Genomic DNA, 23,232 nt, shown 5'->3' with positions numbered 1-23,232 from the left:
AGATCATCAAGTATTAGTTTCTTACAAGGAACTCACAACCTAGATCTCTCACTTGTGCAGTTCATAATAAGGGTTCGAGCTCCTATGACAATCTAATGTTAGCCTCCTGCAGTCATAGAATCTTTAGGGTGTTGCTTTTCCCATTGTAAACCTCTGTGGCCAGTGGTGCCTTTACCTGAATTTTTTTCATGGACTTTTTCTGCCAGCTTATGCTAACAGCCCAGATCTCACACCTGCCAAGGGCAAGCCAGATGTATAGCAGCTAGGGGTGTCTGGGTGACTGAGCATGTGGTCCAGCCACTGCGCACAGCCAGGCACACTGGCTTCTTTGGCAGGGTGGGCAGCTCCAGATGAAGGCACAGGTGCCAGCTTCGTGCAAGGCTGTAGCTAGACCAGATGTATCACTCGCAGCTTCTGCTGTAGGCACCCATGCCTGGATAAGGGGAATGCAACACAAACTGACCTGGTATCTAAATAACTGGCTCCATGTCCTAGACTTACAACTGTAAGATGAGACTTACAACTGTTGATAAGAAAAGTCAATTTTGGGAATGCTAGAGAATACAAAAACTTTTAGAGACTTTTGAGAAAAGAGATATATATCCAAGTTTATAGACACAGCAGATGACATCTAATAGACTTTTTGTGCATGGTTTAGTAATGTCAAGACAGCAAATAATGTAGGCTTTCAAAAATCCAATTCAATATTCCATTTTAAAACTTTCAGGCAGAAGTTGAATTTGTGACCATAGTGGTTGCTTAGTAATTTATAGTTAGCAAATTAGATAAATTAGACGAAATGGACAAATTTCCAGAAGAAAACAAACTACTGAAACTGGCTCAACAAGAAATAAACAATCTGAATACACCTATATTAAGTAAAGATTAAATAAGTAAACAGAAAACTACCTACATCTGGCTCAGGCCTATATAGCTTCACCACTGAATTTATTAAATCATAATTAATACCAGTTATTCACAAATTCTTGCAAAACTAGAAGAGGAGGAACTACTTTCCATAACTTTCTATGAAGTCAGTATTACTCTAATATCAAAACTACACAAATTCCATCACTTTTGGAGTCCAAGTCTAACGGATCAGTTGAGGCCAGCAGTTCAAGACCAGCCTGGCCAACATGGTGAAATCCTTAATACACACACACACACACACACACACACATACACATACACACACTATAGTGTATATACTATAGTATATGTTTAGTATATTCTGCAAGAGATCCAGAATACCAAAAGCAATCCTAAAAAAGAAGAATGAAATAGATGAGTTCATACTGATTTCACAACTCACTACAAAACAAAGGTAATAAAGACTGTGTGATTTGAGCACAACGATAGACATATATTTGTATCAAACTAAACCCATGAATCTATGGCTATTGCTTTTTGATAAGGATATCAAGACCTTTCAACAGGGAAAATAGTCTTTTCAACAAATCATCCTAGAACAAAATAGACACAAGCAAAAAAGTAAAGCTAGACCCTTACCTCACACCATATACAAAATTAACTCAAAATGTGTCAATAACCTAAATATATATGTAAAAACTATACATTCTTTAGAAGATTTTATAGGAGTAAATCTTCAAGATTTTGAATGTGGCTAATGATTCTTAGATGTGACCCTAAAAGCATGAGCAGCAAAAGAAAACATTGTTCTTCATAAAAAATTAACTTTTATGCTTCAGATGATAGAATTAAGAAAGAGACAAGACAATTCACAGAATGAGAGAAAGTATTTGCAAATTATCTGAAAAGAGACCTGTACATATATGTTTGCATATATAAGCATGTGAGAGTATATAAAAAGACAACCAAATTGCTAATGGACCAATAATCCGAATAGACATTACTCTAAAAAGATTACACATGACCAATAAACATATGAAAAGATGCTTGACATCTTTAACCATCAGAGACAAACTTCTGAGACAAACTTAGTCGTGAAGGTTTAGAAAACTAAAGATATTTAGGTCTTTTGCTAAACTTACTGCATCACTTTGCTTAATGTTCTTTGTATAAAAATATATCTCAAGATTATTGTTATAGCCCAATGTGTATTACATTTTGTCTATTTTTTAAAGAATGGATTTATTTTTTGTTTTTCTTCCTACGGGAAAAACTACATTTTCTTCTCAGTCACATTATTATTCTTATTACGAACCTGCATTAAAACTTTTACTTTTGAAAATTTTCACTAATAAATTAACCACAGACATTGTGAATTTCTGTCATACACATATTATATCTGTTCATTTTGTTTTACACTGATGCTTTCCCTGATGCTCTGTTATAAGCTATAGACAAGAGTTTTGTCTTCAATACTGAAGGATAAACACACAAGGCACTTCAAACTGTTGGCATGTCAAAAAAATAGATGCATGAGTACACACTTGAACATTCCATACAAATGGAGTGAACTGGGGTTTTGAGAACACTTTTTCTTTGGTATCTGGCTTTTTCTGGTTGCGCAGGAGATACAAGATACCATTTCATATCCATTAGGATGTCTAAAATAAAAAAGACTGATAATAAAAAGTGTTGAGGAAAATGTGGAGAAATCAGAACCCTTTATGTGCTGCAGGTAGAAATGTAAAATGATCTGGCTGTTTTGCAAATGTCCTGAAAAGAAACGAAAACTTGCGTACAAACAAAATCTTGCAAACAAATGTTTATAGGTGTATTATTTATAATAACCAAAAAGTAAAAGCAAAACAACATGTCCATTAATAGACAAATGAAGAAATAAAATGTGGTGTGTTCACACAATGGAATAAAAGGAAATATTGACATGCCAAAACATGAATGAATCTTAAAACCATTATGGATGCAGCAAACCGCCATGGCATGTGTATACCTGTGTACCAATCCTGCACGATCTGCATGTGTACCTGAGAACTTAAAAGTATAATGAAAAAAAAAACACAAGTGAAATAATTTTGTCACAAAGGGTCACATACTATATTATTCCATTTGTATGGAAGTCCAGAATAGGGAAATCTATTGAGACAAAATGTAAATTAGTGGTGTTTATAGTTGGAATGAAAGTAGGGATGGGGGATAGAGAAGTGATGGCTAAGAGATATATTTTTTTCTCAAGGTCATAAAAATATAATGAAATTGACTGTGGTGATGGTATAATGTCTCTTTGGATATATTAAAATATACTTTACTAATATACTAAAAACTGCTTTGAATATGAAGTATTATATGATATGTGAAGTATATCTCAACGAAGTTGTTAAAAAGTGCAGTATGGTTCTAGATTTGTAAAACCAACTTGCAGAGGTCTATATTGTAAATGAACATTCTCATGTATCTATATAAACTATAGGCCAAACATGAGACTAGCAATATTTTTAATCAAGGATATTTTTTCCTTGAGTTAGTATATACAAAAGGAAGAGAGTGTAAGAAAAAAATTGCAAAAGTGTTTTAAATGGGCACTTTTTTTCAGAAAACTAATAATAACATACATTATTCTTGATTATAAAAATAAACATTAGTTATTAAATGGAATGCAACTGATTTTTGCCCAAAGGACAGAGTGGTTTTGCACTTATTTATAAAATTATTTCAGCATTTTTAGTATTCTCATATAAGTATGATATTTTGAATTCTCCTTTGAATTGTGGTAACATCTTACGTGTTCCTTCATTAATTAATGAGTTAAACAAAATCTTTGAAGCATTTTCTTTTTTTTTTCCCCATTTATTTATTTTATTGCATTTTAGGTTTTGGGGTACATGTGAAGAACATGCAAAATTGTTGCATAGGTACACACGTGGCAGTGTGATTTGCTGCCCTCCTCCCCATCACCTACATCTGGCATCTCTCCCCTTGCTATCTCTCCCCAGCTCCCCACCCCGCACCGTCCCTCCCCTATTTCCCCCCAACTGACCCCAGTGTGTAGTGCTCCCCTCCCTGTGTCCATGTGTTCTCATTGTTCAACACCCGCCTATGAGAGCATTTTCATTTTATATTTGTGTGCGACCTGTAATTGTGCCTTCTTTAAAAATTATCTTTAAATTATTCTTTTTCTTATTTTTCTTTCTAATATTTAATACAAAACTACAAAATGAAATGCAGTAGAGAAAGGAGATGAATTTCTGAATATTTTCTTATTTTGAGACATCCTTTTTCTTCTTTCAGCATAAGAAGGAGTTTGCATCCATTGTAGTATATTTGGATATTTTTAGTTTGAAAAACAAATCACAATTTTTTCTTAATTGTTTTATTGAATTCATTTACTGGTTTACTGAAGACTTTAAAGAGGGCAAAATAGATATATTTGTTAATTTTTTTAGAAGTATCCCGCTGATGACTGTATAAATCATGTTTATAAATTAGATTATTTGATACTCTAGTAAATATCAATGAAAATCAACTTTAACTCACAACTTTAGTATTTTCATACAATCAAAAACTGGAGATATACTTTAGGCATAACATAAATTGTTATAATTGATCAGAATATCTTGAATATATTTTTTACAAATAACTAGTGGTTTCTACTAGCAGATTAAAACCAAGAGAAAATTAAAAGTAAGTTCACATTCAAAAAATTAATAAGCAATAAATACAGAACAACAACTACTAGTAATTCTATGTACATTGGATTACATTTAAACAAACATTGCATTCCAGAATGGATATTTTATGAATAAATGCACTGGAAGTTAACTTTAGGAAAGAAAATGGCAAATTAGAATTTAGAAAATTAAAATATGACTTTCACAAGTAATCACAGTAAAATGGTAGATCTACATTTTAAAACTAGAAATTCCCCAAATCAGTTTTGATAACAAAGAAGTTTGCTTTTAAAAAGTGTCAGATTTACTTTGCTTTACAAGTATGATACAAATATCTTAAGTAGCATTCAGTTTTTGAGGAATCTTAACACTTAAAAATATTAATTCTAAAAATATATGGGTACATAACTAACAGTGATTAATCATGGATGACTGGTACGCCTCAAGACTGTACAACAGATAAACCCTGGCTATAAAAGAAATCTGATCTAGAATTAATATTATAAAAGCACAACAAAAATACTTGAAAATTATATGTTCATTTTAATATAATCTTTGATAATTCACCATTTTTTTACTGTCACTTCTACTGTCAAGATGTTTGAGACTTGACAGTTTATCTAGAAGATGACTGATGTATTTTAACAAGGTCAGCAAAGGATTTAAATATATGTCTTTGAATAATAAATATCTAATAACTGAGTTTATAGAATGAATTTTTGTATAACTTAGGCAGTTGAAGTTCCAGAACAGCCTGTGATCCTTTCTATGGCAGCTTATTATCATATTCATGTTTGAAACAAAACAGTACGTTTTCACGCATAAATTATACATGCACTGACCAGACCATTAAATATGTTAATTCTTACTAATTTAGATAATTTTTCTTAGCAATTTTAAATGAGTTCTGAACTCACCATCTATTGATAGCTTAAGAAACAACTTATGTGAGTAATTCATTAGTTTCATCTATTTTAAGCAGACTGACACACTTAAAAAAACAGATACACCGGACTTTCCAAAATTGACTTTTACTAATTGAAGTCATTGTTCTTCAGAGATTTCAATGGAAAATAACATTAGAGAAACTGAATCCCATATAAATGTCACTTTAATTCATTAGCAAGGCTTTCTTCTACCTTTACTTAATAAGGTCTGACTATAATTCAATAAGGTCTGACAATAATTCTTTCTCAATGATACATTCAAGTATTTCCCTGGTTTGTATTATATACAGTAGCTCTATTAAAATACAAAAGCATTGTATATAATACATATTGTATCCCTTTAGATTTTTTTTTTTTCTTGAATAACCTGGGACCTTTCCAAAGCTATATAAATTCATAAAGTAAAAGTCAGTAAAGTAATATTTTAATGGGGTAAAATCTATAAAAGTAGCAGATTGGTATTTATTACAGTAGTTGTTTAAAATTTCTGGATTAGAATGTGAGCTCATTGTCAAAATGAAAAAAGAAATATGTCAAACACACCTATTAATAAGGTATGAGTCATCAAAACAAATGTATTCAATAATAGTGATCTTGTGTTTTTAAAATAAATATCTTTTATCTTATTATAGATGTTTCTGTTCTCTTAGTTCTCAGACTTCTGATGCTGGCATCTGGTTGTCTTTAAAATATTCAGCAAATATAGAATTCCAGACTCTATTTCATTAAAAAAAATCAGCCCAGATACAACATCAGATATTAACATGCAAACGTTTTTCCTTTATATATCGGCTTTAAAAATTACCTAGGTTATATATATTTCATTTGAGACTATAAAATAAAACAATGGAGTATTTACACACTCATTTTTCTCAATTTCTTTTTACAAAATTCCAAGAAAACAAGAAATCCTTCATTGATTTTCTTTATGTAAAATGATTGCTAATTTGTTTATACAGTAGAAATGTAACGGACAAAATTTCTATTTACAGGTACAGGGAAATGAATTCCCTCTCACTGTAAGACAGGAAGAAGCTGACAAGGTGTTTTTAATGTCAACTAAGGTGTTTCCCTAATGATATAGAAGTAGGATTGTGTATTATACATCCTGTTCATCAAGTTTCGACAATGAATATGCGACAAGGCACACAACTGATGTGTCAGCAAATGAGTAGATATAACAATAGTACTCAGTTGCTTTTCATAGAGAAAAGAAAGCCAACAAGGATAATTAACTTCTGGTATTGTCCATCTGAAAGGGTAATTACAAAAAGAACTACAGCACTCTCTGGGCGAAAAATGTCAAATGCACCAATGAAGATGGGATGAAGAGTTTTAAAACCAAAAGCTAATTTTTCCTTTATGTCTACAGGTCTTAGCTAGGTCTCTTTGAGCAATAAAAGTAGAATCATGCCCAACATGTATAGGAGTTTTTGCAGTCATTTATCTGTGAATTCATGCAACGGTGTGCTGAAGCTGGCTTACAGCAGCTCAGAAATGTTGACTGTGCTTTTCTCCAATTCCACATTTGGTGATGTCAGGTTGGTAGCGTCACATCAGGCATAGTGGGAGTATTTCCTGGCAAACATTATAAACCAGGATTTCTTTTTTCCCACATAGAGCTGGTTGTTACACTCTTATCAGCACACAACTAATTTCATGTAAGGCTTTTCTTTATGAGATTCAAAAAGTCATTTGATATTGAAGTCGTTCTGGCTTTAGAGTCATGGAACCAAGTCCATGAGTTAGGAGTGGCACAGTCAAGCAACAATCCTTCTATTTTCAATCATATATATTTTCTGGTTTTAGGATAACATTTTCAATATTATGGATGCTTTTTCCATTTAAGTGTTCACTAGGATAGTCATGACTATAACCTGGACCATCACTGATTGTTGACACTGTGTAAGATGCACTACGAAGAGCTTCAGAGTTGGAAAAGCTGTTTCCAAATTGGATTTTGTATTGATTCCAGTGTCTTCTCAGAATTGCTTGAACCTATCAATCAAAAAGAAACAGAAAAAGAGCAACCCATTAATTGAAATGAAGACAATTTTGAAGCACAACTAAACAGGTCTTGGAGAAGAGCTTTTTAAAAAAAATGTTATGTTAATTAGTGAATAATATATTTTCATATTCTTACTTAATTTAAAAAATTAAGTGTACTATCATTACATTAGGAAATATATTACAGTTACATTGTACTTTACATTTCATTAATATTTTTCATGCCATGTTTTGTCTTCAAAGCTTTTATAATGCCTATGTATTTATTGTTGGCAAACAAATAGGTAATCAGAAACCCCATTTACAAGACTTCATGTACAGCATCTAGTTTATATTAATGTCTTTATTAAGAGAATGAGGAGACAATTTGTAACAGCATAAAAGAAGAGAAGGATATACAAAAGAAAAATTAGAATATGAAGAATACAAATCACCGTCATCAGCAGCAGAGGCAGTAGCAGCAACTTTTATTTTTGAGTGATACCCATATGCCAGAAATTGTGCTACATTCTAAAAAATGTAGCATGATATTTTTCCTCATGGAGTTTACTACACAGAGGAAAGAAAAGTGTTGAACAAATAAATATAAATGTGATGAATAGTACAAAAATATATTTAGGAATGTAACAACTCCACTTTTACATATTTGAATCCTCTTCTACTGAATGAATTTGGAGTTTAATGACTTCCTTCCCCTGTGTTTAAAGGCAGAGATCAGGGTAGGTGGTCCTATGCAGTCAAAATATTGGTCTTAATGGAATGCAAGGCACTGAAGTGTGTGTATTTAAATATTCTCGTTTGTGCTCATGGACTGACAATTTTCTTCAGTGTCAGTCAATGTGCACAATGAGAATATTTAAAGACATCTCTAGCTCAAGTACCTGGACTTTTCCAGGTCTGATGAGTGAGCACACTGGCTTGAAGCACTTGCTTCTAGGTTATGAATGTGTTAGCCAATTCTCTGGGACCCAAAGTGTGTTTGCTTTAAATGGTCTTCCTCAAGCTCTCTATTGCTCGTTGGCTCTTTCAGGACTTTTCCAAAGGGAATCTGAGTGTCTCACAGCAATTTTCTGGTAATTCTTGTTCTCATGTAATAATTGTTTAATTTTCTAGTACTTATAAAGAATTTCTCAACTTTCTCTTCACTATATTCATGTATACAAATCAATATCAAATCTTTAAAAAGAGCTTACTTCTTTCTTGTTATTTCCTAGTCTAATCGGTTTAAAAAAACACACACACAAAACCTCAACTTCTCCAATTACATTCTTTGGAAAATAGGTGTTCCGGGACGTCTGCAGCTTTACAGAATACTTCGAAGTTCCTGTTAAAGTATCTTATATTCTGTCGCTTAAAATAAACCCAAAGTTTTATTGTCTCATTTCATGTGGAAAAAAAGAAGGAGCAAAGATAAAGCCAACAATTTATTCAGTTAGAACTCAACATGAGGTATTAAAATTACCATTTAGTTGCTCTCTACCATATAGTTCAAAAATTATATAATTAAATGAAATAACTTGGTATTAAAAGTTACTTTATGATGAAGTTCAGTAACTTCAGAACTTTCAAGCTTAATTAAAAAAATATATGGTAACCATATTTGAAGAAAATAATTCATATTCATGTACATATGCTTTGAAAATGAAAGCATTTATAAGGCAATAAAATTTGTCTTGCAAAAATTAAACTTTCCTCTCAATTTAGTAATATTCTAAATTCTCCACATAAAATATCTAAATTAAGATAATTTTTTTATTGTACTTTAGGTTCTGGGGTACATGTGCAGATCATGCAGGATTGAACTAACATCTGCATATCTAACAACTCAAGATGAGCAAACTACAAATTGAATGGCTTCAGATTGTGAATTTTAAATAAATATTCAGAGATGCAAAGTAAAAATGAACATTGATGAATTATCTAGATACATTTGATGAGAAATTTTCTGAACCTTATTTTTTGTTTCATAAATTTCTCCTCATTTTATTACTAAATACTGGATTGGCTGAGTACATAAACAATGTAGTTTCTGTTAGAGAGGAAGTAGAATATAGCTTTGTATAAAAATTCTATATAAAGGTTGAAAAAACGCTGACAGGAAGCCATATCTTAGCTGTGAGTCTACTACTTAAAGTCTTAAAAAGGAAAGCTTAAATTCAATTTGGAAGGAAAATGGCTATTGATATGAGTGTTTGCTCTTAAAATATCTACTTTGATTAAGGTCATCATTCTATTTTTTCCTTGCAACTAAATCTCAGAAAAACCATAAAAAGCCAATTTCCTGAACTGTGGGATCTTACTATAGTTAAAAGTAAACCTAATTAAAGATCCACAGGCCTTGTAGTCTTGTTTGTTTATGTTATTTGCTCTAAGGATGTTACATGTTTCTTCTGCTTCCTCTAATACAATATCACACCTGTTAAATAGGACATTAAAGTGACTAATCTTAATAAACTTTCAATGAGAAAATATTAATGGGGAGGAGAAACAAGCAAATTTCCATTGTAAGGGGAGATAGCTGAGTGTTATTAAATATATGAATATGTTTTTATTGGTTTATGCATAAGCATGATATAAGTAGTAAGGAAAATGTTTAGAATGTAACATTACAACTTTATATACCCATTAACACCAGATAAGGAACTAACTTTTACTCCCTAATGTGAATCAATTTAAAACACTTACAGTGCTTTTATAAAAAGTCTACCTAGTTCTCATTAAATAACTTGGGTTTAATTGTTTTCAACAAATCTTTTTGTTCATCTTATAGAGTATTTACCTTCAGGTGTTAAACACACTCTTCTGATGACTAGAGTCCCTGCACACTTTTGTCTAAGGGCACTAGGGATTAAATGAAGGTAATCCAAGTGCTTGTCAAGCCACATTTATTTAACTAGTGAGAAATGCTAATAGGAAGATGTTGGCTGAAAAGTACATAAAAGGTGGGAGAGAAAAAAATACAAATATTAAGCTAAAGGCAGGCACTTGACCTAATATGGATAACAAGGAAACTAAGCCTGAGCAAATGATTTTAAGAAGTACATGACATAGTTGGAACAAAATGAATTTGGCAATTGTTTCTTCATGTTATGAGAGTGGGAAAAAGAGGCACTGAGACAAAAAGGGAGGGGTTATAGTATTTCTTAAGATGAGAAATGAGTCATACTCAGGGATTTTATCTCTAGAGATGAAGAAAAGGGACGGATATTAGAAATGTTGTGAGGAACCAAAGAATCTGGCAACTGCCTAGCTCAAAGATTTTGTATTATCGTAATTTTCCAATGTTAAAATTTTCTCAATTTTAGGACATGGCAGACAATCAAGGTTCTGTGTCCCTTTTGTTTACACAGAGTGTAACAGGAGTGTTAGGTATTACTTTAGATATTCCCTGGGCACTTTTTCTTCACAGAAGGGCCAATTTGGGGATTTTGATCTAAAATGACTAATGTTCCTGTTTGCACATGTATTTTTGAAAATGAGTGATTTAACAAATCAAATAATGAATATACTGAGTATCTAATGAAGTGGAACATGATGCGAAAAACTTTATCTTCCTTAGCTTGTATTTATCTTTCTGAGACCTATGTAGAGAGCTTGCTTTTATTTCCATTTAAGAAAGACAGACACAGGCTGGGCGCAGTGGCTCATGCCTGTACTCCCAGCGCTTTGGGAGGCTGAACTGGGTAGATCACGAGGTCAAGAGATCGAGACCATCCTGGCCACCATGATGAAACCCTGACTCTACTAAAAACACAAGAATTAGCCATGTGTGGTGGCAAGCACCTGTAGTCCCAGCTACTTGGGAGGCTGAGGCAGGAGAATTGTTTGAACCCGGGAGTCTGAGGTTGCAGTGAGCCGAGATTGCACCACTGCTCTTCAGCCTGGCGACATAGCCAGAATCCATCTCAAACAAACAAACAACAAAAAAGACACAGACTCCCAGACTCCTTAAGGTTGTCATTTCCCAAAATATCACAGCCAAGATGAAAAGTAGTATCTTTGGTATTTAAACACCTTGCTGTGTTTATTCTACACTGCCTCCTATTACAAAATATTTTACTAGTGAGTATGTTTTGAATATTTAAAATTTACTTTATAGAGTTAAAATCTGTTTCTGTAGATACCTTTCCTATTTCATGCATGTTCTTTAGCATGTCATCCATATCACTCTCATCTATATTATTACATCTTACACAAGTAGCATTTAGGATTATCTAATTCGGGGTATATAAATTAAATTTATAGAAATATAGAATAAAATCTTTGAATTATTTATCAAACAAATGATTTGTCCATTTTTTGTAACTGCATTTTGTCTGTACTTCTCATTGATTTCAGAAAAAGTTGATCTTGTCTTCTGTATAGCAGAATAATTATGGAAATACCACTTAAAGGTATGAAATATAGTCTACAATGTATGAGAGTTCTATACCTCATTATAAATAAATAAATATATAAAATAAATATGTGTTGAACTTGAAATATGTTTTAATTAAAAACTAAACATTGAATTTTATTATATGTCAAGATGAAGAAGTAAAATATTACTTAAGCAAGAGTAAATAACATGTTACAATTTTTCATGATGTGTGCATGATTTTCAATGTTCATTTGTTTTGTAGGAATGGTTGTCATAGGTTATACCAACTGGTCTCATGTGTTCTCCATCTGAAGCTTTATGATAAGCTTTACAGTTATCAAGCATCTGTGCCTCACTCAGCTGCTGTCTGGAGTTCTAAACTTTGTTCAGTTTTGCCAAAATCCTCCTACAGGTTAAACTATGTCCAGCAGATTAAAACATATAAGGAGCTAAGTCAGTAGAGTTCAAATTACTGAGTTGTAACACATTTGTATGCATAAGAAATATGTTACCAGTTTTCAAAATGCCTAGAACTTTCCAAGTAGGAAATGCATGAATAAAAATCTAGAAGCATTGAAGAGTACATGGTCATGTTATAAATTAGAGCGTTCTCTTCTAAATTTCCTAACCCACTGAATTTCTTCCCTGTATAACTGAGAGTTTAATTTTTAAAATACCTTGGTATTCATCATAAAATTGTTTCCACAGGCTACATTGCAAGACAGGCAAAAAAGAGAAAGAGGGAAACGAGATGATCCTATTTCTTATTTCCTTTTAGAGTGTATGTTCTATGAGCTTTGGGATTACACAGCACTATATCTGGGGAAATGTTCAGACATAATGGGACTCAAAAAGTATCTCGAAAGACTAGATGAATATCTTTTGAAATATTTTTAAGTGAGGCTGACTTTTCCCTACCTTTGAACTCCATTATGACCTGAGCTTTTGAGAAGGAGAGTTAAACCTATGAAAAGAGATTATATGGTTCTTTCCTGATAGAAATTTAAAATGGTTGTTCCTGGGGAATTTATGATTTTATCTTATTTAAACACATGTGTAGATAGATAGTAAATATAAAATAATAGAAGGAATCAAATCAATTACCATACCTCTCCATTAAAGAAGCAGAAAATGGTGGAGACCAAAAGACCCTGTAAAAGACAAATAGAATGATCTGAATCCGAATGGAAAGATACATGTATTTGTAAACAAATAGCTGTACAACTAGTCAGAAGTAAAACCAAAGCTATATGTATACATTAAACCAAACTTCTCAAGCTGTCTTCTTATCAAGAATGCCATACCTGGAAGTGCATATGGATGTGCATGATGTAGTCATATATCTCCTCTGCAATCTTTCCTTCAGGTCGCCATGGAAACAGCACAAATTCAATGCCAAGCAATGGCACTAAGATAAGAGTAGCTCTCACAGCTTTCATGTAGAGATTGGATTCCGCTTGGTGTGTAACTTTTAACTTGGTAATGAGAACACGTACGATATTTAACAAGAAGAAAAGATTCACCTAAAAAGAAAATAAAATGGCATCTGAAAATAATTTTATGTTTATTATTAAGAAATATTGTTCAAGTATCTCCAATTGTATAAACCTTAAAACGTTTTTAATGTACAAGAATATTTTAAAGGGTATGATTGCCTAAGATATGAATTTATATTTCTGGAATTGTGATTTATCCATTTAACAAATACATCAATTTTAATAACAAGTATTAGAAAAGTAAAATTAAATTATGATAGAATTATTGTGGAACATATTCAGTTAAGGAATATTTCAGTGTTTTTCTCAGCTCATTTTTACATACAATAAGAAAATTCCGTGGTCTAAAAACTAAAGCTTTTGAACATTTTCATATCAAAGAAAATAAATGTTTATAGAAAAATGCTAATTTTTAAACTATTACTTCTTAATCATGTCCAAAGTATATACTTTCCAAATGTATATTATACCATAATAACCATTTTCATCTTTTAAACCAAAAACTTTCCTGTTTCTTTTTGTAACAATAATATTTACAACACCTCTCCAAAATGGTACTGTAATCCTCTTTTACTTATGAGGGCACTGAGTTATACAATTGAACAAGCTAACATTCAACCCAGGTCATTGTAGAGCTAAAATAATTTGGCATTCTATAAGTCCTCCTGTTGATTACTGTCTGTAATGACATATATTCACTATTTTTGTGCCTTAACAACTTTCCCCGAAGACACATAGCTTCTTTGGATGGCAGACATAAACCTTTGACAATATAATGTTACTCAGCAAACAGGGTCCTACGAAACATATTTATTTCTCTTTCTCTCTCTGAATACAAGTTTATCTTTTTCTTATTTTCACCCAAGTCAGAGTTTATCGCTTTCTTATTTTCACCCAAGTCAATATCTTTTCCTTTAGTCCATTTTCTTTATGCCCATTACTTATGCCTTCCATAGAGTCATGAATATTAATTCCAGAAGCACTCCATAGGGGCTAACTGCTATTCCGTTTTCTTTTTCCTCACCCTTAGTTCTGGCATCTGCCTTTTGTATAATAATCTTACATTTTCAAACTATTGATCAAATATCATTTATATCTATTTATTATTTCCCATTTATTATAGAAAAGAATTAACAAATTGCATCCATTTGCTAAGTTGACACGTGTCATAAAAATAACTGAGCATAAAAATATTCTACCAGTATTTTTAGAAAAGTTAGTGGAACATAGGTTTCAAAAATATACAGCTCACTATATTCCTAATGGAAACATATCTATAAAAAGCAATGTTTGCAGACACAGAAATGTGATGAAGACAGAAGCAGAATAAGCTATTTCAACAGGTGTGAGAATGAAACGTGATGAATCAACATGTCAGCTGTGATTCCACCCATCGTAATATATTCCCTTCCTAAGCATCTATTGCTCTTTTTAAAAAGATAATAATGCTCTTTTATCTGCTTAATATAGAATATTTTATAAACTTAATATATTAAATAATAATTTATAAAAACAGTAGAAATGTAGCAATTTAGATCCCGATTATATGAAATTTTTTTTCCCATTTATTTATTTTATTGCATTTTAGGTTTTGGGGTACATGTGAAGAACATGCAAAATTGTTGCATAGGAACACATGTGGCAGTGTGATTTGCTGCCTTCCTCCCCATCACCTACATCTGGCATTTCTCCCCTTGCTATCTCTCCCCAGCTTCCCACCCCCCACCGTCCCTCCCCTATTTCCCCCCAACTGACCCCAGTGTGTAGTGCTCCCCTCCCTGTGTCCATGTGTTCTCATTGTTCAACACCTGCCTATGAAAATTTTTAAATGCAAAGTGCTTCTTCAAATGGCAAGTCTGATTTAAAATGTGAAATTAGAAACTAGAGTTGACAATGAAATTAATTATTCTATTAGCTATTATATAAATAATTGTCTTAGAGTGAATCGGATGCTATTTTCCATGCTATTTTTCAACAAAACATAGTTTTTGAGAATTATAATTCTCATCCTACTTCATTTTCTGTAAATACTTCCATTTACTTTAAACAAAAATAGAAAAAAAAATTTTAATTTTAGAAGAACTGTGTCTGAATTTCACTCACCCTAGAGCAAAACTAGTTCAGTAGAAGAGAAGAAACCTTAAACTGGCATACTCATAAAGTTCACATAGCATATCAGGCTATTTTCATACGACAATACCATGCTGGGGTCATGACAGAAAGCAGGGTAAATCTCCACAGTGACTGTAGGGGAGTTTCTGGAAGTCGTTCCCAAACAATCACCTAACTATGCACTCAGGTCACCTAAATATCTGTCATTGAAACCAAATTAAATGTATCATCTCCCAACTTTCCCTAAGTAGGATCTCAAAAATGCTGTAGTCACTCCAATACCACCCTGCTGACATGGAAATGTAATAGAGGAAGTTTGAGTGGAATGACATGTGGTTAAAATATCTTATTTATAAAAGTTGTACAAAAACATATGATGACAATGATAGCAACTACTAGGGCTCCTCCCAGGAGCTTAGAATTGGCCAGGACCAAGGAGGAGCTCTGGAGCTTAAACAAGGACAGAATAATTTATCCTGGTAGAAAAATAGGTTTCTAATCTTGTTTTAGGCCAATAAGATAGGAAAGTTTTAGGCAACCAAGGTGAATTTTCACTTATTTTCTACTGACAGGCTTGATGGGCTATATTCCTATATTTCATCCTTGCTGCATCATTTACTCTTCTTCCTCAAAGTTGACATGAACAGACTTTTCCAAGGATTGTGTAGATACTATTATATTTTGCGTTTGCTAGGTGCTTTTACTTCCTGAATCTCACTGATTTAAAAGTTTGAATCATGTATCCTTCTGTGCAGCCAGATCTTTTGTTATAAAATATTGACTTGTGTTTGTTCTGGAATCTCCTGGGTAGCCCAAACAATACATCATAATTTCTTTGAGCTCTCCTCAGAACTGAAGCATGTTATCATGCAGAAATTACAAGTGAAGAAACTTTGAAGGTCTTTTTTTTTTTCAAGAATTTATAATATTCTATGTACTAACTGTGTTAAATCACTTAACAGAAAATATCTCATCTAACCCATATAATACCCTGTGAGTTATATATTCTTATTGTTTCTTCATTACAGATGAGAAAACAAAGACACAGAGAGGTTAAAAACAAAACAAAACAAAACAAAACAGAAGACTTGCCCTGAGATGATACACAGGCAACTGTGGTAGGGCTGCAATTCAGTGCTGACTATTTTGAGCACAGAATGCAAAGCCAAGCAGTCTCAGGGTAAAACTTAAACATAGTGTGTCAATCACGCCCTTAGAATGTAGGTGATGGAAGGGAAGGAAGTGCCTCTACCTTTGAAATTTTCACTATAGTCTACATCAAGGTATATCAAAAATTTTATAAAAGTCATCATAAATTCTGTAAGAATGACTTAACAGAGATACATTTTGAGAATGGTTTGAACAGCATTCCAACACAACCATATACTAAACTGCAACTACCAAAAATAGTTAAATAATAGGATATCTGTATTAAAAAAAGAAAAAGAGTCTGAAAATAAAAGTGAGGAAGCTTTGAATTTTACATCAGAAGTATCACACACACACACACACACACATACACACAAACACACACACACACACACACACACACACACACACACACAGAGAGAGAGAGAGAGAGAGAATTTAATACCATCTGTAGATAAAGGGTATTCAAAAGGAAGAGAGGAAGTCAAATTGTCTCTGTTTGCAAATGACATGATTGTATATTTAGAAAGCCCTACTGTCTTAGTCCAAAATCTTAAGCTGATAAGTAACTTCAGCAAAGTCTTGGGATACAAAATCAATGTGCAAAAATCACAAGCATTCCTATACCCCAATAATAGAGAGCCAAATCATGAGTAAACTCCCATTCACAATTGCTACAAAGAGAATAAAATATCTAGGAATACAACTTACCAGGGATGTGAAGGACCTCTTCAAGGAGAACTACAAACCACTGCTCAAACAAATAATAGACAATACAAACAAATGGAAAAAACATTCCATTCTCATGGATAGGAAGAATCAATATCATGAAAATGGTCATACTGCCCAAAGTAATTTATAGATTCAATGCTATTCCCATCAAGATACCATTGACTTTCTTCAAAGAATTAGAAAAAACTACTTTAAATTTCATATGGAGCCAAAAAAGAGTCTTTGTAGCCAAGACAATCCTAAAAAGAATAAAGATGGAGGCATCATGCTGTCTGACTTCAAACTATACTACAAGGCTACAGTAACCAAATCAGCATGGTACTGGTACCAAAACAGATACATAGACAAATGGAACAGAACAGAGGCCTCAGAAATAACCCCACACATCCACAACCATTTGATCTTTGACAAACCTGACAAAAACAGGAAATGGGGAAAGGATTCCCTATTTAATAAATGGTGTTGAGAAAACTGGCTAGCCATATGCAGAAAACTGAAACTAGACACCTTCCTTACATCTTATGTAAAAATTAACTCAAGATGTATTACAGACTTAAATATAAGACCTAAAACCATAAAAATCCTAGATGAAAGCCTAGGTAATACCATTAAGGACATAGGCATGGCAAAGACTTCATGACTAAAACACAGAAAGCAATGGCATCAAAAGCCAAAATTAACAAATTAAACTAAAGAACTTCTGCACAGCAAAAGAAACTATAATCAGAGTGAACAGGCAACCTACAGAATGGAAGAAAATTTTTGCAATCTATCCATGTGACAAAGGGCTAATACCAAAATCTACAAGGAACTTAAATATCCAAGAAAAAAAAATCTCATCAAAATATGGGCAAAGTATATGAACAGATACTTATGAAAGGAAGACATTTATGCTGCCAACAAACATACAAAAAAAAAAAAAAGCTCATCATGGCTGGTTGTAAGAGAAATGCAAATCAAAGTCACAATGAGATAACCATCTTATGCCAGTTAGAATGGCAATCATTAAAATGTCAGAAAATGACACATGTTAGAGAGGATGTGAAGAAATAGGAATGCTTATACACTGTTGATGGGAGTATAAATTAGTTCAACCATTGTGGAAGACAGTGTAGTGATTCCTCAAGGATCTAGAACCAGAAATACCATTTGACCCAGCAATCCCATTTTTGGGCATATACCCAAAGAATTATAAATCATTCTGCTATAAAGACACATCCACATGTATGGTTATTACAGCACTATTCACAATAGCAAAGACTTGGAAGCAACCCAAATGCCCATCAATGATAGACTGGATAAAGAAAATGTGGCATATATACACCATGGAATACTATGCAGCCATAAAAAGGATGAGTTCATGTCCTTTGCAGGGGCATGGATGAAGCTAAAAACCATCATTTTCAGCAAACTAACACAGGAACAGAAAACCAAACACTACATGTTCTTATTCATAAAGGGGAGTTGAACAATGAGAACACATGGAAACAGGGAGGGAAAGATCACACACCAGGGCCTGCTGGGGGTTGGAGGAAGGGAAGGGATACCATTAGGAGAAATTCCTAATGCATATGGGGCTTAAAATCCAGATGACAGGTTGATGGGTGCAGCAAACCACCATGGCATATGTATAGCTATGTAACATACCTGCACAGTCTGCACATTTTCCCCGGAATTTAAAATATAACAAAAAAAAATTAATAGCAGCTGTAACTAAAATATAATTTCCAAGGACTGTAAATGCATTATGATCTCTAATACTCTCTTAGACAAAGCATGCTAGTTTGCTAGTTTATAATAATTTACTTTCTCATTCAAATAATGTAATACACCTGTAATCCCAGCACTTTTGGAAAACAAGGCAGATAGATCACTTGAGCCCAAGAGTTCAAGACCAGCATATACAACACAATGAGACCTTTTTGTATAAATTTTTTTAAAAAATTCATCAAGCATGGTAGTGTATACCTATAGTCTGAGCTTCTCAGGAGCCTGAGTTGGAAGGATCCCTCAAACTCAGGAGTTGTGGGCTGCAGTGAGCTATGATTATTCTACTCCACTCTAGTCTGGGCAACAGAGCAAGACTTTGTCTCAATTAAAATAATAATAATAAAAATGATAATAGTATAATAAAAGCATCTAACGTGACTTCTGTTTTCCTGCAACTACACTCAAATGTCTAATTGGTGCACTCACATTAAGTGATAATAATTATAAAGTAAAATTTACATAAGTATTTTGGTTTTTCTTGTTTGCTATCTCACCCCCCTCCTTGCTAGATTCATCCTCTGTTCCTCTCTGTACCACAGGAGGCTTATGTCTGTGGACAGTATCACCCAGACTTCCTTGCCCTGTGACATCTGCTGCATCTGGCTAATGGGAAAAACCAAAAGATAAGAGTGCGGGAATAAAGATAAATTTGAGTATTTGTTTCTGCTGCTTCTTTTCTGCCAGGCTGTGGTTTTGCTAGTGGTTGTTTTTCTCTAAGATCAAATCTATTATTGGCTGACTCCTCCCAATGCTCATCTCACTGCACTACTGTAACACTCTTCTCTTTGGGTATAGCTGTGATAACAGCATCCCACTGTTCGTCCCTAATGGCTCACCATCCCTTACTAATTAGTTCCTTTGCCTTTCCTGTCCATACATCACATATGATACCTTCACTAAACCCTATTCATTTAAGCACTGTGAGCATGCATGTCTGTCTGTGTCCACTGGAATCCTGAAGGATACCATAGGCCAGATGATCCAGAAATAAAGTTGAAATGTGAGCAACAATAAGGAAAGGAGAATTTATTACATACCAGTAAAGCAGCACAAATTGGACCATGGATAATGTAGAGGAGATGGGTATCAGAACTGATCCAGCAACTAGAGAAAGCATAAAAACATTATGTTAAAATTTTTATTTTGTTTTGTTCCAGTAGAAATAACAAAAAGAGGTTTTCTTACTTGTCATTGTAATATAAGCTTCTAGCAATGGCATGTATACAAGCCGGAATCAGTGGAAATCCTGTAATACCAAAGAAAAAGAAAATAAATAGGATTTTTTTTCTACAGATGGTATTTCTAAAATATGTTATGAAATAGAAAAATTCAAAGATATTCTAGGAGCAAACAAAGTACCCACTATTTATTTGTTGAGTAAACATTATTTGTATAGTCAACAATACACATTATAAAGTATTAGGTATTTACATTTTTATGTTTGTGTGTATATATGTGTGTTTTCTTCTAATATAAGTCACAAGTTATTTTAAATCAGTGGACTTCAGAGCTTAAGTCTAAAGATGTATTTCCTAAGCCCCAAGGATTAGAAGAAATTCAGCATTCATGTACTTTCTGTGAGATGGAATGGCCAATGTTTGGCACATTATCAGATGTGGAAAAAAGCTGAGAATCACAAGAACTTCCACTATCAGAGAGTTTACTACTAGAAATCCATTATTTGAAGAACAGAAGAAGAAAAACAGAGATTAATTTATGTACCAAAAATTTGGCATGCTTGGTACATTCTAAATTAGCTCTTCTGAATATAAAATTAGGCAATACTTTATAAAAGTAATCAGAATACACTGAAATTGTGTGTGTGTGTATACACACACACACACACACACACATATATATATATATATATATCTGTATATCTATTTCTCTTTAGATATAGATGATAGCTTAGATAGATAGATAGATGATAGGTAGACGGGGGAGAGAGAGAGAGAGAGAGAGAGAGAGAGAGAATAGGAAAAGAGATGATAATAGATAAATACAACTTCAGTTTTTTTTCTAGAACTAGTCCTGTTAATTTCTGCACTTCATATTTTGTATTTTTTTAACATGTCAGAAGTATATCACTCTTTGCTTTGTGAAAAATACCACATCAGGAGATTGTATGGAAAAAAAATAAACCTTTTGTTTGCCTTGATGCAATTATGAATCCCTCTACTCTTATCATAAAATGACAATTTTTTTTAAAACAAATAGCTTTAGAATGAAACTGCAAAGATGTAAATGCAATGCTCTGATTGTACACATGGCAAAAATGAATAGTCAGAACAGTACAAAGACTAAATCCCTAATTATGATTCTACTTCTATTGTTTTAGTCACTACATATTCAGCAGAGATACACTATTCATTGGCATATTCAATAGAAAAGAAGACACTATTATATGTTGACTTGTGAATACTGAAAACAATGGATGAGTCAGTGATACTTTGCCTAAAATGTTACAATTTACCAAAATAGGCAAAAATTAATCACCTGATATTCTTTAAAAATGATTCCTCATTGGTATATTTGTATTACAAAGGAACCTGGCATCCTCCAAAGGCCTTTTTAATCCATTGAATCAGCAGGTATGTTTAATGGCACTTACCCCACCCAAGAAAATAATACCACATCAAGTGTTGCTTCTCTGCAAACACGGCCACCACGATGAGTGTGTGTAGGTAAATGCCTTCACAGAGCATCCAAAAGTAATTACAGCCCATCAAGTAAAGATGAATGAACTGGGACACCTTGCAACTAACCTATGAGAAAACAAAATAAAACAAAACAATATTTACTTGTTTATGAATTCGCATGTAAAACAAGAGTCTAGTTTAGCTCAGGAAACATGGAACTTTGTCTCCTCTACACAAAATCCGGTATGTTAATGATTAGGATTTGTGGGATGCCAGTCTTCATACTCATCTAATGATGCCTTTAAAGTTTATAGCCACAGACTCCAAATATTTATAATGGTATATCTTCCAGAAACAATGTATAAGTTCTAAATCTACTTTATTTAGTGAATGTGTATTTTCTGAATGTGTTTTTGTTATGTAATTATAAGCTTAAAAGTTTCACACATAAATAACTTTACACTTATTTACATTGACATCATCACGAATCCCTTGACTGTTGCATTCTGTTGGAAGTAACAGTAATTTTAAAACTAATTCATTAAAAGTGTCTAAATACTTGAAAAGCTTTGCATATTACATGCTACCCATGCAAATGCTTATTAAATAATAATCTAATATGTCCATAGGTTATCCTGTCCAAAATGGGGTTTGAGGGCTTTTGCATAAGTAAAAACAGGACAAAATTATGGTTTCCCTTCCTCTTTTCCTGAGGTCTCCATTTTTGCTTCTCTACTTTTAAAGAGGGAGGAAGAGGCATATTCAAATTGGAGTAAAAAAACACACACACACACACACACACAAAGGAGTAAGAGAGAGAGTTTACTTGCTTAAAGAGGAGAAAACAATTAGAGCTCTCCCTGAAATACATGGCCCATTACTCCTATTGGCTCCAGTTTCTAGTCTGGTAATGAATAAATGTTTAATGGCAATTATCATTATTTTAGAAATAGTTTTTTTAACCAAAATTAAAATTGAAAAGAAAATGCACTGATTGTTAATATTGGCTTATCACAGAATGGTAATAATGGCATTTGCATAGGAGTTGGCCTAAAAATATTTTTACATATATTGTTTTATTTAATTCTTTCAGTAGTCCTATGAGGTGTACATTCTCATTAGCCATATATTTTATAGATAAAAAACGTAGAACCAGAGAATTTAAATGATTTTCTAACATTTATACATCAATCAAATCTACAACCTGAACATAATCTTATAATTCCAATTTTGTTTTCATTATACACAATGCTTCCTAACTAAAGGATATTTGTAAAACCTATTTATTCATTAAATGTATCTGTAGCATATATAACATTTAATTTTATATAATGTACCTTATTTGAATAAGTAAATTTTAAACTGTGTTTTAAAAATATGGCCTGTAAGGCGACAATTTATAAATGTTTATTGAGACTGAACACTAGTTCTTTTAAAAATATTATGCTATGAAGTTTAAGCTTATGT

At 32.8% G+C, this 23,232-nt stretch overlaps 1 protein-coding gene across 1 annotated transcript in view; it reads right to left on the bottom strand.

The window, feature by feature from the left end:
- Positions 1-4,254: 4,254 nt before the first annotated feature.
- The window catches only part of CALCRL (calcitonin receptor like receptor), a 106,807-nt gene continuing 87,829 nt past the window's right edge, over positions 4,255-23,232 (bottom strand). The window contains exons 11-16 of the mRNA XM_017545051.2: positions 21,738-21,891; positions 20,312-20,372; positions 20,164-20,230; positions 13,172-13,390; positions 12,977-13,018; positions 4,255-7,498 (exon numbers count right to left, since the gene is read on the bottom strand). Of these exons, the coding sequence (XP_017400540.1) occupies positions 7,283-7,498; positions 12,977-13,018; positions 13,172-13,390; positions 20,164-20,230; positions 20,312-20,372; positions 21,738-21,891 (759 nt within the window). The 3' untranslated portion in view covers positions 4,255-7,282. The remainder of the gene's footprint in view (positions 7,499-12,976; positions 13,019-13,171; positions 13,391-20,163; positions 20,231-20,311; positions 20,373-21,737; positions 21,892-23,232) is intronic.

The sequence above is a fragment of the Cebus imitator genome, unplaced genomic scaffold (assembly GCF_001604975.1).
Source record: "Cebus imitator isolate Cc_AM_T3 unplaced genomic scaffold, Cebus_imitator-1.0 Scaffold176, whole genome shotgun sequence".
Taxonomy (NCBI): Eukaryota; Metazoa; Chordata; class Mammalia; order Primates; family Cebidae; genus Cebus; species Cebus imitator.
The sequence above is the reverse complement of the archived record's forward strand: the minus strand, read 5'-3'. Positions and strand labels throughout refer to the sequence as shown.